This window comes from Urocitellus parryii, chromosome 8, assembly GCF_045843805.1.
Source record: "Urocitellus parryii isolate mUroPar1 chromosome 8, mUroPar1.hap1, whole genome shotgun sequence".
Taxonomy (NCBI): Eukaryota; Metazoa; Chordata; class Mammalia; order Rodentia; family Sciuridae; genus Urocitellus; species Urocitellus parryii.
Genome location: NC_135538.1, coordinates 97,467,862 through 97,486,701, shown reverse-complemented (window position 1 = coordinate 97,486,701; position 18,840 = coordinate 97,467,862). Strand labels below are relative to the sequence as shown.

The following is an 18,840-nucleotide window of genomic DNA, read 5'->3' as shown; positions in this document are numbered from 1 at the left end:
AGAGTCATTTTCTACAAATTATTGAAAACCCATTGTACTTTTCTTCCTTATTATAGCCAGAAATGTTTTCACTCTTTCCTTCCTTCCTCAGTTCCTACTTTTGATTGCTGTGCTATTACTTGCTTCTCAGACACCTGTGAGAATTTAGCCATTTGACCACACAGTCTTGGAATGGTACTACTCTTTTGGGGCCTCATTCCCTCTTCTGTGAAATAAAGATATTAGATTACAGTCAGATTAATTGTGTGGGTTATATGGTCTTACTGTATTCAATTATGCCATCATCAGACATAATATTTTAAATGAATGAGGATAGATTCCATAAAATATTATTTAGGAAACTAGACATTGCGCCAGATATAGGCTGTAAGCCATAGTTAGCCAAATCACAGAGTACACTATAACCTCTGAGCCTCCTTCTAGTGCTAAGATTCTTTGATCCATGTCTAGTCCTAATATAAACGGGCTAAAGTTCTGCATTACAGAAGCTCTTCAGAAGACAATACCCTAGTTAATTACCATTAATTGTGATTTATTCTATTAAACATTTCCTGGAGTATACCATGATCTCTGAGTCTCCTTCCAGTGCTACAATTCTATAAGAATATAAAAAACGTAATTAATATTCCTAACATCAAAAGGCTGAAGTGCTTCTTTAATGATTCTCTTGATAAGGTACCACTTAGTTACTTGTCATGGACAGTAATGGATGGTTTTGTTTTGTTTTTCTCTCTCTTTTACCCTGTACATTTTACATAATCTTTTACTTTTTTTTCCCCTCTTTTTCTTTCTTGTTTTTTTCTCAGTACGGGGGTTTGAACCCAAAGCCTAGAAAATGATAGGTAAGCACTCTACCACTGAGCAGCCTCAATTGGACACATTTTTGACACACATCAGTCAATATATTAAATGCAGAAGGATAGTTATCTCTGTCATACAACAAATCATTCTGGCCAGGTTATAAACTGGGTATCACCTTTCATCAATTTTCTCTATATTTCTTTTGATAGGACAAATTACAGATGATATGAAACGTGAGGTTTTTGCTTCTTGATGTATTAGATATGGCAGGACATTTAATATGTAGGCACTCCAGAGTGTTGGTTGGATGATTAATTAATATTAGATATACATAATAACTTGCAATATTTTATGCAAAAACAATCTTTCCAAAATCTACATCTGCTTCTCAAATCTATGATAGAATTTGTATTTTCTTGGCAGAACATACCAATAACTAAACTCAATCTTAGAGTTAGTGAACTTTGGTTTGATTTATGTTTTACTTAAGTAGAAAATAAATTTTGGGGTGCAAGGAATGCTCTCATTTCTCTTTTCTTTCCTGTGAAGTCTATTTCCATTCATCTTTGATCTAGCATTAATTAGCACTTTTTGATAGCTCCTTATCATTTTCAACACTGCCACACTCACTAGGCATGAACAGCTTTTAAAATGAAGTTTCTAAGCATCTCTGGTAGAATATTCATAAGGAAATAAAAGCCTGAATATCTCTGCCTCATTCTTACTGCAGTTATCTTTAAAATCTTTATGCACAGGGAGCTGAGATTCTATCTTCAGTCTTACCTCTGAAAGCAAAATGTTATATCCAGAGTATTATATTATTGTTATTGACCCAAAGCCTGTCTGGTGGTCTCTTTATACTTATTTCCTATGTAACATTAATTTCCTTAATAAAAAGCGTTGCAGTTTCACATCAAGCTCTCTGGTGTATTTCTTCCCTATTTACTCCAAAATTTCCTGTTCAGTTAGACTCTACTACATAGATTTTCTTTATGTGTACATTATCTATAGACTTTGTGTTTATCTGTTTGGATCTATATTTTCTAATACAGAATTGGCCTACAAAGAAAACATAAATTGAAATTCTTGTTTTCAAGTCTGTTGGGCATGTGCTAGGACCCCAGAAATAGCATATTTTCAGAGACATTGCAACAGTTTTGTCTGGGTGATTCTGCTACAAAGTGATATACCTACTGTAGAAATAAAATAAAACTTTTTTTTCCTTATTCTTACAACTTCAGATTCTTGGATGTGAGATTTACTGTAAGGATCTCAATACTTAAGCAATGTGATTTTGATACATAAGTTGGAAAAATAATTATTCTCATTACAAAAGAATTTTTCACTGTGCAGAATGGCTCTTTCTGAATTTCTTTTAACAGTCAACTTTCCTTGGTTCTTTGATGAATTCCCTTAGCTGAATTCCTTGTCAGTGATCCTGAAATGCCTTCATTTAAAGGTTAATATGCAAAACCACCACCACTAGAAAGAACCCAACAGAAGGTGAAGCAAATTTTTAATTTCAGTCTTTGGCAATGTTAAGACATCCTGATTGTCAGGAACATGTCTCTGTGCAAGGCGAAGTTCACCTCAACTACTGCACATTAGACAGACCTACTAATTTCACCTTGAAACTTTGGGTAGCCCTTGATGCTTTCTTCTCCTTTCTTGCCCATGTAAACTAATCAACAAATTCCATCACTTTTATTTCCTAAGTATTTCTTAAATGTTTGGCTTTTTCTTCATTCACATTGCCAACATACTTTAATTTACCAGTTCAATATCTATTTAGAGTCAAATGTTGAGAGTCACTATTCTAGTGTTGGGAATAAAGCTGTCAAAAGAATAAACAATATTTGCTATAAGGCTTTTATAGTCTTAAGCAGAACTTCTTTACTTTTTGCTTGAACTACATATTCCTCCTTTGCTTCTATTCTCCCCTTCCCCAAATCCATGCTTCACACTAATACCAGAGTTGCCCTTCTCAAAGCACTTCTGGATTGTGTTCCATCCCATAGCTGGGTGACTCTTACTCACAAGATTGTAAGCTCTGAGCTTGGTGGCCCTGGATGTTCTTTCCAGTTGAGTTACACAGCTCTTCTCACTTCACTTCCTGCTTCTGCCATTGTTGCTCCACACAGGACCAAGTGCTGCTCCTAAAACATTCTGAGATGGGGTTTTGCATGCCTCTCTTATGACTTTGCACCTATCATTCCTCAAATTCTACACTCCCATTTCAATCCAAAAAGCTTCTACTCAGATCTGTGAAGGAAGTTATCTTTGCCATCAGCACAGTTGTGTATTCATCTACACCTGTGGACATTTATAAAACATGCTTGTGTGAATTCTAATTATTTGTACTTGTGTTTATTTTCTATTTCCCAGCATCACTCTCATGAGATACTCTGCTTCTTGAAGGCAAAATATGTATCTTTTCTGGAATAAATTATACTTTGTTGAATAAAGGCAGAAATTAATGGATAAAATTCATAAGACATTCTGTGTTCCCTTCTAAGGGATATGTATGGGAATGTAAATATTATTTCAATAAAATTTTATCTTCAGCTATCTCTTATGTTTAATCTTACTATCACCGGGTATATGGGCCTCGATGGTAAAATCTACAAAAACCAAAGGGGAGAAAAATCTATCTTTTAAAATCTCACCCCAATTAATTATTCTGTTCTGATCATTTTACTATCTAGACATAGCTTAAAATGGGATTTTAAGAAGTTTAGTATCACTTAATGTTGTTATCTCTTTTAAAGGGAATGGGCATAAAGACATCAATAACCTTAGAAATACAAAATCTTATATCATTCTTTTTAGGTACTGTAAGGCTTTACTTGAGGAACTTAAAGGCTTTTCATATTATAAAATAGAATTCTGTTTTTTAGGTATTCAAAAGTGAGGAGCAAGATAAAACCTGATGGACACAGGCACTGAGGTGATGTACCTGCATCTTAGTGCAAGGGGAAAAGAGGGCCAGAAGACACTCCTGGAATGTGGTACATGGGCTAAGACCTGCCCAGATTTTTTCAAAACCAGCATTTCCCAAAGCGTTCCTCAATTTTGAGAGAAAGGATGTATTAATAAATCTTGAATAGTTGAAAACATTGAACTTGATGAGGTAGAAAACATTCAAAAAAATAGTATAAAGTTCAAATTAATTGGATTCCCTTCAGGCAAGAAAAGTCAGTGTTAAGATCTCTCAAGCTGGTGAACCAATTTAGCAAGGTTATGGAAATAATCTCAGCCAAATAAGGTGCTAGTCTATCTGAACTCGTTTGTATACAATTCTTAAAATTAGTAGGTATATATAAAAAGAAATAGTTATTTTTTATATCGAATATAAATGTAACAAAAAAACATTATGTCCACAAAGATAGTCATTGATTTAAAAGTGGAGATTGGGGAAATATATGTGTATTTCTAGAATTTTCAGCCCAATGGTATAAATGTCAGTAAAAGTCCACAATTCAGAAACATATATAAGTACATTGAGAAAAAATGTTTTACACAGATTAAGAAAATATAAATTTTCTTCTAAAGTGAATAAGCAATCTTGTTTTGCACTAGTCAACCTTATTTGAATAAAGGTTTGAACCACATAAATTTTTCTATAATACCAAAAGGAAATCATTTGGGACAAAGTGACTTTTCCTAGTCTTTCAGAGCATGGGATATTTAGAAAACCATCCACAGGTTTATTTCTTTACAACACCCCAATGTAATTCTGAGATACTTGCTTACCATCTTGGGAACTGTCTTCAGAAGATGAGAAACAGAAGTGATAGTCGAGGGTCGTAGTGCAAATGTTAAACTCTGTGATGAATGGATCTTGCTTGTCATTTCACCCAGAGACTATAACATAGGTGAACTGAACAATGTCTTCTATAGTGATATTTTTTTCTGTTTGTGGTATGTTTTCCTATTTGAATTTTGCATAATGGTTAACACTCTTTTTTAAATGTTTCTTTTACAAGCAAATCTCTAAAACTATTAAATTCATTCAACTGCCTTGCTTTCCTTTTCTTCTCTCACTTCTACTTGAATACTTGACTAACTTATTTTGTTGTCCATTTTGAAAAGGTTTATAATAATCTAAATCCTGATGTTCTTTCTTAGTTTAAAATGAGTGTATTGTTCAATAAATGCTGGTGAGAATACAAGAAAAAGGGAACCCACATGGTCATTGGGATGTAAATTATTACAGCTCCTATGGAAAGTGGTATGGTGATTATTTTAAAAACCAAAAAAAAAAAATGAAAGTACTGTATGATATACACTCCTCAGAATCTATCCAAAAGAACTGAAGAATTATTTTGAAATATATGCGTTCCCATGTTATAGCACCAATATCTATAATAATCAAATTATGGAACCAGTCTAGGTGTTCATCAACAGCTAAATGGTTAAAGAAAACGTGGTATGTATAAAAAAGAATTAATATTCTGCCATAAAAAACAAGATTATGTGATTTTCAGGGAAATGGACAGAACTTGAGAGCATTATATTAAGGGAAATAAGCAAGACTCAGAGAAGTGTTGTATGTTTTCTTTTGTTGGTGAAAGCTAGAGAGAAAAAAAATGTGGAGGGATTTTGTGAAAATAGAAGGAAAACCAGTAGAATAGAGCAAGAAAATTGGAGAGGCAGGAGGAGAGAGAAAGGGGGAAATACTGGGGAATGGAATTGCCCAAATTGTCATAGGCATGCACAAATATGACATAACAAAACTCACTATTTTGCATGAATTATATGCATGAATAAAAAGTTTTAAAAATAAAATTATTTTTAAAATAAATTAGTTTTATAAGCACTTTAAAGTTATAATAAACATGCTTCTGGAAAAGAGTTGATAGATTTGTAAGATAGGAATTATTGCAGTATTTTACATCATCAAAAATATTTTTAGATAATCACAATGAATTATATGGAAACATAATGAATATGTTGGCATGTGGAAAGAAGTTCATATTTCTTAAAAGCCCCTGAACTAAGACAATTTATTTCACATAGAATTTATTTAGTAATCCTAAAATTAAAAAAAATTACACAAGTATGTTACAAAATACTTCTTCCCCTTTGTGATGAAATGTTTTGTTTCCCGTGTCTTTAATTTGTTGATAGAGGAATTATGTCTGGTTTTCATGTTGCTGAATCTTAAGCCCATATGATATTGTGACTCTTCATCCCTTATTATCTCAATATTTTTTAGGGTCCCTGGGATTATATCAAATGGTTATATTTGTAAATGCAGCACTTATTCTATGGTATATTTTTCTTGTTCATTTTTTTCCTCTTTCCTCTATTAAATACTATTTTGTCCTCTTGTACTTCACTCTCAGTACACTAGAGTTCAAGAAGTTTGAACAGTCTTACAAGGAGGGAAAGAAACATTGATCACTTTTGGTTTATCCTTTATTTGAGTGTTATTAAAAGTGTTCCACAAAATACAGTATTTAGTGAAATAGCTCTTTTAGTTTCTAATGACAAGTCTTTGAGTCCCTTCCCAAGTCCTACCTTAGTCAAGTCCAATGTGGGAGCTGAGCTTGGACAGCTCTGAGTGATAGACAAGAAATTGGAGTCTCAGTTGCTATTCTTCCCTTTAGACCAAGGCTTCATAACTGGGCCAAGCTTGTCTTGCTTGGATAGCTGTTTCTTAATTGAGAGATCTTTCTTAGTAGGAGTCTTCGTAGTGGTTTAAGCAGGACTTTCCATAACTTCTTACCCTATTTGTTGGAATCTCAGATAATATGAGGTCTCTGCCCTGTGTGTATAATCTCAGCACTGAATGATTCTGTAGATGGTTCTGATTTAGCCTTGGATTTTATATTTTATGCAAATAGCTTTGTATGAGATCACCTGGAAAGATCATCCAGATCATCTGAAAAGAAAGTTTGACTAGTAAAGATTTTGGAAATTATATTGAAAGTTGTTTTATAAATAAATAGAAAATAAGTAATTGAAGATTTCAGATGTGGTCTATTAATTCAAATAGGCAATGGGCTTTGAACATTTGGGGGCACTTATATTATGATTGATCAATTTTTTTCCAGTGGTAATGAGTTTTTAAAGAAAAGTTGCAAAAATGTAAATCACTTATAAAACTATGAAATGGTTTTGAAAATTGAACCAAACCCGACTTACACAAGCTGCCCCAAACATTTTGAACAGTGTAGTAAAGCACAAAAAGAAATGTGATCAGTACAGTTACCACTCTGTATCAGAAACAAGACAAAAGAAATTTGTGCAAAGTTTGTCTTTAGAGTTTTCCCATCCTATCACTTTTTTTGTCTATTTTGCTTTTATGATAAAGGATTCAGAAGACCTTTTGTCATCTTTAGAAAGTAACTTTTTGCTATAATACCATCTTTCTATTCCAAATTCCATCAAAGACATACTTCAGCAAACTGACATATTGAAAAATACATTTTTCAGTGTATCTCTTTTTTTATTGGTTGTTCAAAACATTACAAAGCTCTTGACATATCATATTTCATATATTAGATTCAAGTTGGTTATGAACTCCAAATTTTACCCCAAATACAGATTGCAGAATCACATCGGTTACACATCCACATTTTTACATAATGCCCTATTAGTAACTGTTGTATTCTGCTACCTTTCCTATCCTCTACCATCCCCCCTCTCCTCCCCTCCCATCTTCTCTCTCTACCCCATGTACTGTAATTCATTTCTCTCCTTGTTTATTTTCCCTAGGAATGGTTGTAGTGTAATGGTGGGTCATAGTTTAGTGCAAAGGAACTCTGATGATGGGATTTGGGATATTAAGAATAGGTAATGAGATGACAAATGGCAGAATTAATTGTATTCTCACAATACTTCAAACTCCATGAAAGTGGTACTCAATGTGCTTTCTCTATTAAAACCAGTGTTGTTTAGGACATACTGCAGTTGGAGATTATATAAGGAAAAGAGCAATATAATATGTTAACAAGAACATTGGGTTCCTGGCCCAACATTTCCTACTATGTGATTTTGGACAAATGTCCATTAACTCTGTTAATAGAATTAAATATTAAAAGTTTAGGTTCCTTATGAACTGTTATATGCTACACTGACAATGGACCAGTACTGTCAGGCATGAAGGGAAGGTACATCCCAGTAACTTGGGAAGTTAATGCAGAAGGATCCCAAGTTGAGCCAGCTTAGCAAAACACTTTTTCAAAATAAAAAGGATCAGTGGTAAAGCACCCAAGTTCAATTCCCAGTACCTGGAAAAAACAAAAAGGAAATGAATTAATACTGGAAACATAAATTTCAATAGTCACACATATATACTGATGGATATATAAATTTGGCATATTACCAGTTAATTAAAGAATACATGAATATAAATATTTTATATAAAGTTCCTAATCTACAACAATTATCTACATTTCCATTATGATTTTCATCAGTAGTGTTGAAGATTTTTTTGTTTATTTCTTTTAGGATAGCATTTCAGAGGGCTAGATAGAGAGGGGGCAATATTTAAGTACTTGAAAATCACTGTACCCCATTGCCTTAGGACATCTCTCTTTTGGTCAATGAATTATATTTCAAAGTATTTGGATAGAGATGAATCTTCTATGTGCACATAAATGATGTTAGAATAAAGAGGAAAGTTATACAAAGACTTTCCATAAGGCAATGATAACATCTTCATTTAAAACAGAGTGGGGCAAATGAAAGTTAAATGACAATAAACTGCATACAAATAAAACATTCATAACAACACTAATGCCTATTATTATTATTTGTAGATGGGGCATACTGAGAGGAGCACAACAGAAGAAAGAAAAATTTTGGGTATGTAACTTTTATTAATTGAATTTCTGCTGTGAAGTGTAGACTGTTGGGTCCCTCTGCTCTCTGCTTTGTATTATATAGTCACATCCTAATCTCTGTTCTGTTTTTCATAACTTTGGAGTCTTCTCTAGCACAAAGTTCACTGCAGTCATCTACACTATAATGAGGGTTTTCCTCAAGTCTTCTTATTTCAAATCGTACAAGAAGAATCAATATTTTGTTTTCAAATTGAAAATCAATAGGACAATTCTTTGTTCATTGTAATATATGTTAAAATAATGCTTAAGCTTTTTCATATATGCATGTGCATATGCCAATCAACTTGATTTCTTTTTATATTATATCATATATAGTATATAGTACTATATATGCATATATATTTTCTAGAAGTTAAAAAAATATTTTGCTAATTATAACACACACTTAGATTTTTATTAAGGAATAACCAATCTCTAGCCTCAAAAATAGCATAAAATATAGGTAAGAAGTAACTTGAAAAATATTGGAATGTGATACTGCAAGCATTCATTTAATTATGAATTTGGACAATTTTCTCAAGTCTTTATTTACTTTCATTGCAGAAATAGTATAAAGTCTAAGTAATGTTACCTGTCAATAGCTGCAAGTGTAATTCTCTAACAACTTGTAATACACAGTACAAAGTGTGTTGTAGCTTACAAAACACTGGGTATCAGTATGCATACTCACCAGAATAACTTGGTAGATTTCATAATAAAGTAATTCCTATAATTAATCCCTTAAGTATGTGACCATACCTTACAATTGTCTGGTTGATATATAAAGTTATTATGTTTTAAGTATAAAGATCTTTAAACAAAAACTGAGATTTTAAAAAATATTTTTCTCACTAAAATAAAACTTTTAGTAGATAACAATTAATGTCTAATGGTTAATATAAATGATTATAAAAAAGATACATTATTTGACTAATGTATCTTCTGACAATTTCTAACCAGAGCCTATAGGTGTTGTATATGTACCCCACCCGCCACTACACGTCTGTGCTCATGCTCACTGTGATTTATTTATTACATACCTACACACCACCCTTTTCAATCATTTTTTTGTAGCTACTATCAATTCTGAAGTACTATTTATCAAGCATTTTTCAAAGAAAACTTTACTTCATGGGGTGAAAGCAGGATTTCTTTCTGGTGTGATTCTTTTGGATAAATTGTTGAATGTAAGTTGCAGGAATATAAAAATCAGACAGAAATTTGCAATAAGTTTTTACGTCGCACATTTTGGCTCGATTCTTCCTCTATTACACTGTATACGCATGTATACTCCTCTTGGATTAGGGGCATGTTTGCCTAATTCAGCAATGTGTCCCAAGGGCAAAATTAGGGTGACACACAGTGAGAATATGAACAATAGTCATTGAGTGAGTGAATAGTTTTGTGCACTTGGGAAAAGTTAGTCCATTCATTAACGTAATCTTAATTTATTGTAAAACTTAAGAGTGATTTAATGAAAATATGAAATCTTTAAGTTTTATAGAACTGTTGTATAAAAAAGTTGTAAAATGTCTGAGATGTTATCCTACACATGTACACACACACACACACACACACACACACACACAGAACACCTGGATCAGAAGCAAAGCATTTGTAATTGATAGTAGAACCAGATCAGTAGGAAGAAGAGCATCACAGCATTGCACTGTGGGTACCCACACAATAGTCATGTAAGTGATGTGATGAGAGCCGATGAAAGTACTATATGAAGCTAGCAGTATGTGTCCTGTAACTGAGGGACAGAGAACAATGGATTATCTCCAGTTGCATACTGAAGAAAGATAGTTTCCTCCTTTCCCAAAGTAAAAGAACAAAACGTTTATTCTATTAAGATGTGATGGAAAGGATCCTGTGTTCTCACCCTCACCTTTAGAAACATAAATATGTCTTTCTGAGAGCTAGATAAACTCCAGATAATGTGTGCAAATACTGGGTTTCCTCCCTTCTGACATGTAAATACTGAGGGAGATAATGTTCCAGTACTTCTGGCACCTTGGGGCTTAATTTAGGACCTTGTTTGTGCTCTCTTTAGCTCTCTAGAGGAGATAAGGAGTTTCAATATCTCTTCAGATCAGATTAGTTAACTAGACAAATGGCTCTAGATTTAATTCCCCTGGCATGCAGAGAGTAAATATTTCTAAGACAAGTGAAAGCAAACATTCCTTATTTTTATATTATATACATTTTGTTTGTCATGATTCTAGGACTTTTTGCAAGAGCACTAAGAAACTCAGGCAAGTTTTATTTTCCCACTTATACACAGATGTTTCAAAATATTTACAAATAGACCTACAAAATAGGCTTTTTATTATAATACAATAATTGGATGGCTTCTATTGCTGAATAAAATATAATAAATAACAACAAGCTATAAATTCCACTAAATAGGAAGATAATAACAGCATAGTTTTCCAAACTTGTGTTTTAAAAGAAATGAGAGATATGAATCTGGAGTTTTTCTGTCTTGGGAGAGTTTAGTAGGTCGGGGCTTAAGCTGAGAATTGGGTTTGTAACAGGCTGAGAAAACTTCTAAGAGAAAGAAAATCCAGCTGGATGGGAATCCAGAGGAACCCCAAACACACAGCCATTTCTTCCCATAGACTATTTCCTGAGAGAATAGAGTGAGGAGCTAAGGAGAAGGAATGGAAAGGCAGGGAGAAATCTCCTGCAGCATCACAGAGCCTGGGAACAGATTTACCTGAAGAACCTAGAAAAAAACATACTCATAAAACATTTAAAACCAACTATGGACAAAAGCTTCTCTCCTGTCCTAACCTCATTGAATTCCTGATGATACAGATATGGTGATTTATCCCTTGAAATATGTACCTGGAAGAAAGTGCTAGCCTTCTTTTCATTAATAATAATAATAATAATAATAATAATAATAATAATAATAATTTTAAAGCAGTCTTTAAGCTGTCATAAAAATTCTAGTATAAATTTTAAAATTATGAGACAAATGAAGAAGAAAAATGTGACCAATAATGAAGATTAAAAACTATCAAAAGTAATAGATGATATTAAAAAATTAAATCAAATAAATTCTTTGTCAGTGGCGCATGACAGTAATCTACAGTGACTCAGGGGGCTAAGGTAGGAAGATTGCGAGTTGAAAACCAGCCTCAGCAATTAGGGAGGACTTAAGTAATTTAGTGTGATCCTGTCTCAAAAGTTAAAAAGGGCTGGGGTTGTGATTCAGAGGTTAAGCACTCCTGGGTTCAATTCTTGGTACCAAAATTAATTAATTAATCAATTAAATTTAAATGAATTCTTGAATTTGTGAATGTCATGTTCCATAGTATGGGTTAAATAGCATAGGACAATACAAAGGAGACAGAATTAATATTTGAATCCCTACTAGCAAAGTTTTTTTAAAACTAAAGATATCACACAAAGGATTCAAGAAGCTCCATAAACTCCAAGCAAAGAAGTAAAGAAAATTGGGCTCCAAAATGTCTCAAATATTTCAAAATAAAAGATAAAGAGTAAAAATTTAAAATATCCCAATTTAAAAAATATAATTCTTTACCTTTCAAAAATCAACCTTAGCCTGTAATCCCAGCAGCTCGGGAAACTGAAGCAGGAGGATTGCAAGTTCAAAGCCAGCCTCAGCAAAAGCTAGGCCCTAAGTGACTCAGTGAAACCCTGTCTCTAAATAAAATACAACATAGGGCTGAGGATGTGGCTCAGTGGTCCATGGCCCTGAGTTCAATCTTAAACAACAACAACAACAACAACAACAACAACAACAAAACCTTAGAACTGATAAGGGACATTTCAACAGGAAAAAAAGAAAAAACCAATATGACCAGGCTGAAGTACATCAATGACAATGATGATGATAATGATGATGAAGTTATACCTGTCTTCCTAGAATTTTATATCTGGTGACAGTTTTCTTCAACATAAAATCAAAATTAAAACATTTAGAAACAAAAGCTGAAATAACAGTTTCAAAAATTACAAATCAAAACTTACAGAACAAAAGTGAAATAGATACAATATTTTAACACACTCAGTCTCTCATAGAAAAAGCAACTAATATCTAAATAAAGATATAGAAGATTGGAAAAATAATTAGATATTTTATGTAACCAGAAACCACAACAGAGTTTTTCTCTTAAAGTGTACTTGAAATATTTGCCAATATTGACCATGTGCTAGGCTATAAGGCAAGTTTGATTAATTAAAATATTGAAATTTTACAGAGCATGCCATGTCAAACTTTGTTATTTAGCTAAAGCATTATGAAATTTAATAGAAATATGTGTGTGTTAGAAAAGAAGAAATATTCACATTGGTGTATTTAAAAAAAAGAGATTTAAATATTGATTTTATAAGCTAAAACAAATTCAAGATAGAATGAAAGACATAATGAAGTTAAGAATAGACATTCATGAGAAAGAAAGCAGACATGTAATACAGAAAATCAACAAAATAGGGTTGATTCTTTGAAAAGATTAAATTCTTAGGAAAACTAAAAAAGAAACAGAGAGAAATCAAATTAACCCAGAGATGGAAAAAAGTACTACTATATACTCATAAATAGTAAGTAGATAATAAGAAGATATTATGAAAAAGTTATGATGATCTCTTTGAAAATATAAATAAAATGGCTCACTAAATTCTTTGGAAAACAACGTATCAAAATTTTACGAAATGAAAATAGAAAGCATTAACAATTATGGGTTGATGTAAAAAAAGACTCCATTCTATCTAACAATCATGTAAATAAACTCAGACTCAACATACTTTACTGGCAAATTTTTCCATACATCTGGAAACAAATAAAACCAATTTTATATCTAAAGCAACAGAAAATAAGGAAGAGTCCCTGACTCTTTTTATGAACCAGCATAACACCAATATCAAACTTGAAAAGGACAGTACAAAAGAGGAAAATTACAAGTTGATATTTCTTAGGAGCACAGAATTGCAAACAAAATACTGCACTGAGAAAAATATTAAAAGAATACTATGTTTTGTCAAATGAGATTTATCTCTAGAATGCAAAGATAGCTTTAAATATTGAAATTTATATATTTTGCCACATAATCACAAAGAGGGGCAAAGACATATTTATCATAATTGATGCATACAATGAATTAATAATAAAAGTCAGCACTTTAATTAGTTTTCTATTGTTTAAAGAATGATCACAGATATAGAAGCTTGCAATATCATGCATTTATCATCCCAGAGATCCATGGGTCAGAAGTCCAGTCAACTTAGCTGGGTCCTGTACTCAGAGTGTTACAAGGGTAAAATCAGAGTGTTGACTGGGGGCTTTTTCCATCTGGAGCTTGAGGTCCACTTCTAAGCTACACGTTATAGGTAGAATCCAGTTCTTATGGTAATGGGATCAAGACCTCATTTACTTGCTGGCTGAGACTACTCTCAGATCCTGGAGGATGATCGAAGTTCCTTTCATGTGGTCCCTTTATAGATATTCTCACAAGTGCTCTCACAAAGCAGCAGGTTAAGTCTTCTAGAACATTAGGGAAAATGTAGTTTCTGACTTCAAGTTGGATTTTTCAAAGGCTTACCAAATTTTGGTTAGGCATGTGCAGAATAATCTCCCTTTTGGTTAAGTCACAGTTAATTTGGGGGGCATTTGAATCATATCTTCAACTTTGCAATAACATAATATAATCACAAAAGTACATTCCATTGTATTAAACAAATCCTGTTCACACCAAAGTGAAAGAGATCATACTGGTAATTTACACCAGGGACAGGAATTTCGGGGCCCATCTTAAAATTCTGTATACTACAGAACCCATTCATTTAGAATTTTAGCCAATTGAAAATAGAATGGAACTTCCTTTATCTTATAGTCTATAAAAACTCTACAAACTAATATCACAATTAATTATAAAACACTAAATGCTTTTATCATTGCAAAGTAAAGTATGGACATTCATTATTATCACCTCCATCAGTATTTCACTGGAGTTTCAACCTAATGGAATTAAGCAAGGAAAAGAAATAAAGGAAAAGTTTGATGAGAAATATAACTGACATTATTTGCAGATGATATGATTATATATGTGAAAAATGCAAAAATAATATAGAAATGAATTATTGGGAATAAGAAGCATATTTAGAAAGGTTTCTGGATATTAGGTAAATACATAAAAATAAATTTTAATTTTCTATAGTAGCAAGAAACAATTGTAAATCAAAATAAAAAAAAAATAAACACTATCTAAAATTACATAACTACTTAAAATTCTAGGAAATACTCCAATGAAATTTGTCTAAGATTTTTACTCTGTTGAGAGAAATTAAAAAAAGACTAGGGTAGATAGAAGGAAGACACCATGTTCATAATTGAGAGTTCTATATTAACATGTTCCTTTTCACCAAGTCATCTATAAATTTAAAGAAATCTTAACCTAAGTTGACCTCAGTGAAGATGAATAAAGTTGGAAGATTTAGACTACCAGAATTCAAGGTTTAATGTAAAACCTCAGTAATTAAGAAGACATTCTATCAATACAATAGTAGAGAAACGGGCTGATGTAATAAAATAAATAATGCAGATTTGAAGCACAAAATATAGTCACTTCTTTAACAACAAACACCATTGTATCTCAAATGAGAAAAGAGATAATTTTTAGTAAATAATGCTGGTACAGGAATCTGCAAAATATTTGTTGGTACACAGTTTGCCAGCTGGTAAATACATTAGGCTTTTAGGTCACACATAGTCTCTGTCACATATTTGACTTTAAAAAATATATAAACTCTTTAAAATATAAATAAATGAAAATTATTCTTAGCTCATGAGGTATACTGAAACAGGCCACTGGCCAGGTTGACCTATGAGCCAACTTAACCCATGCCTTTCTACAGAAATTTTATATATGTGAAAGAAACTAACCAGTTTTCCTACTTTAGAATATGTACTGAAAAACAATTTGGGATGGATAATATTACCTAAATGGTTTTGAAAATTAATAAAGTCTCTCAAAGGAAACATAGGCAAATACATTAATGGTATTTATTAGACAATCCTCTCACAAACTGGACACAAAATGAATTAACTTTATAAAAAAGGGTTATCAGACTTTATCAAAATAAGAACACCTATTCCAAATACAGAATTTTGAAATAGAAAAGGTAAGCATAGACAAGAGAAAATCTGTATGTCCACTTACCTACCTACCTAGAAAGATATGCAGCAAGAATTCATATATAGAATATATGGAAATTCTTACAAGTATGTAGGAAGATCAAAAAGAATTAAATAGAAATTAGACAAAAGTTCTGAACAGGAATTTTATAAAAGAGGAAATCCAAATGGCCAACATATGAAAAGATGGTCAACTTTATTAATTACCAGGGAAATGCCAATTAAAAACACAGATATCTCTATACAAACACTACATTGGTAAAATTTAAAAGATTGATAATAACAAGTGTGAGGGTAGAGCATAACAAGAACTCACATACTATTGATGAATATGAAGATGGTGTATTTATATTTATTGTTTATCAACAGGAGAAAGGATAAGAAATCTGTGATACAGTCACACAATGAAAATATACAACAATGAAATGAATGAAATGCGTGGACATTCCAAAATATGGATGAATCTCAGAGACATTTTTGAGGCATGAAAGAGTACATACTGCATTATTCAGTACTATAAAGACCAAGGAGAGGTACAAGTGATAGGAAGGAGGAGGGTAGATGATGATAGGAAGGTAACATGGTAGACCTGGGCACTATAAACTATTTATATCTTGACATGAGTGGAGATTACACAGGCATAAACTTCATGAACATGGGTATGAATTCACTAAACTGTACACTCGAGATTAATGCACTTCATACATGTGACTACACTACAACTCAGTGCAAAAGTGTTTATAATGAAATACAAATTCAGGCTTTTGAAAGAAATGAACAAAACAGTTAAGTAAAGGGAAGAGATGAGAGTATGAAGGATAAGATGAATAAATGAAATATATGTCTTGAGATGCCTTTTATTAGTGCTAAATTACAAAGTCACATTCTTTATCATTATGTTTACTTTTTTTGCAAATCCATGGCTAGCTCTCAGTAGCACAAAATTGCTTAAAAAAACCTTCTGATACCCTTCCCAGAGTCGCCAAAGACGTAATGATAAATTTTGGATGTCAATAATCTCCAGTTTCAAGAATTGAATAATCTTAATATTCTTAAAATTTTATCTTAGGTTGTGACTATTTTTATTTTACTTCCTGGCCTTTGGAAATATGTATATTGGTACTGACTAGAAAATATGGAAATTGTAATTTAGTTTAATTCATTGTTGCTAAAGCTCTCACACACTTTGATGTTGTCCCATTTCCAGCTATTCAAAGTCCATTTCATCTTTGAAGTGGTAAATTGAATTCATAATTTTAGACACATCTTTGCAAGTGTTTCATAAGGTGTCAGGGCTGATTAAGGAGGCAAATAGTCAAATCTTAAAAAAGAAATATTGATGGTAATCTGCTCTTTCTTAAAGCAATGTTGTCATGACAATTTTTGAAGTTGAATGGATCTGTCCTCTCTTGTGTGGTAAGAAATAGAGAAAGCTCAAAGCACCAGCATATGCCTTGAAAATATCAGTGTAGATTGTGCCCTAGACCATTATTCCATTTTAGGCCTAGTGAAAAGTGAATATGAGCCAGTGTGGCAGCTGTTGTAAAGTCTCTGATTTACTGGGCTTGTCTGTTTCATTAAGCTGTGGTCAGCTAACTCCCTCTGGTACGTTTCTTTGGCCTCCATGATATTCTCCATAATGTCTTGGCTCCAACATGTACTTATTCACTCAAGCTTTAAATCCACGAGATATTTTGGACCTATAACAACTCTCTAACCATCATCATAGTTTAAAAAGAAAAAGAATAAAAGAAAAAAAATGCTAATTCCTTTTGATTTTACCTTCTGAAGTTTTCTCAAATACCTTCTCTATTTTCCCTGCCCCAATTTGCTTACCCATCTGAAGCATTATAGGCATTTGCAAGCTAGTCTCCCTGCTCTGTCTCTCTCTTAAATCCATCTACCTCATATCATATAGGACAATGTAATAAAAACATAAATTGCCCATCTTCCTCCTCTGTTGGGGAGAACTCATGACTTCACATCATCTTTACCACTGTCTCTGAGTATCAATGTCCTTACCTCCCCTTTCTGCCTCATAACTGACTTCCGTCTTAGGATCTAATTATAACAAGCTCATTACCTCAATTCACTACTTCATGCTGCTTCATGCTTTTGTACTTGTGTTTTTATTGGTTCCCTTCCCCAGAACCTCCCTTTCTCCTTTTTCAGTCTGGTGAATTTATGTTTAGGCTTTACTGTGCATCTTGCGTGGCAATTCTTCCACAAGGATTTTCTGAACTATCTAAATAATTGAGATGTATTTACACTGATTTCCATAGCACTTAATGCTCATTTCTTCCTTACCACTAGCCTTATGTTGCCCATCCTTTATTATATTATAAACTCTCTGAACACAGAATCATATTTCTTTGGTCTTCCAGTGCCTAGAACATGATTGTGGAGACTTCTGTATCTGTAGTTTGTGTGTCATCCTCTGATGTAGCATTTCAAACTCTCAAGCATGTGTTAAGTCACACCAGCTCTAGATTCTGTCAACTTACACACATATGCCCATATTGATAAAGCATAAGTAATAAAACTGATTATTATTTTGGCAACATTTAGGTTCTTAGCTATTATCATCTATAATGCCAAAGGCAGTTAAAGATACATATGAGTTTCCTGTGTTTTTATAGATAGAATTTAAAGAAACCAAGGTATTAAACTCACCATTCTCAATTTTTGTTTTTCTTTAGATTGCTGCCAATTCCTGGGGAAAGTCATGGGGAGAGAATGGCTATTTTAGGATTCTTCGTGGAGTAAATGAATCTGACATTGAAAAGTTGATCATCGCAGCTTGGGGCCAACTGACAAGTTCAGATGAACCATAACATATTAAATTTCCGTAAGGCCATGCATTTAAGTAACTTCTTAAATTGAAGTTTCACAATGTGGAACTTTGTGTCTTCACTATATATATATATATATATATATATATATATATATATATATATATATAATTTTGCCTGTTTGCTTGCTTTACCTCAGGCTCTATACTTTTGCTTTCTTTATATTACTGAGTATATGAAAACATTAATA

The 18,840-nt window shown here is 32.6% G+C and overlaps 1 protein-coding gene across 1 annotated transcript in view; it reads left to right on the top strand.

The window, feature by feature from the left end:
* The window catches only part of Tinag (tubulointerstitial nephritis antigen), a 92,134-nt gene extending 73,502 nt beyond the window's left edge, over positions 1-18,632 (top strand). Inside the window, exons 10-11 of the mRNA XM_077802109.1 lie at positions 8,571-8,616; positions 18,498-18,632. Coding sequence (XP_077658235.1) covers positions 8,571-8,616; positions 18,498-18,632 — 181 coding nt within the window. The remainder of the gene's footprint in view (positions 1-8,570; positions 8,617-18,497) is intronic.
* The last annotated feature ends 208 nt before the right edge of the window (positions 18,633-18,840 follow it).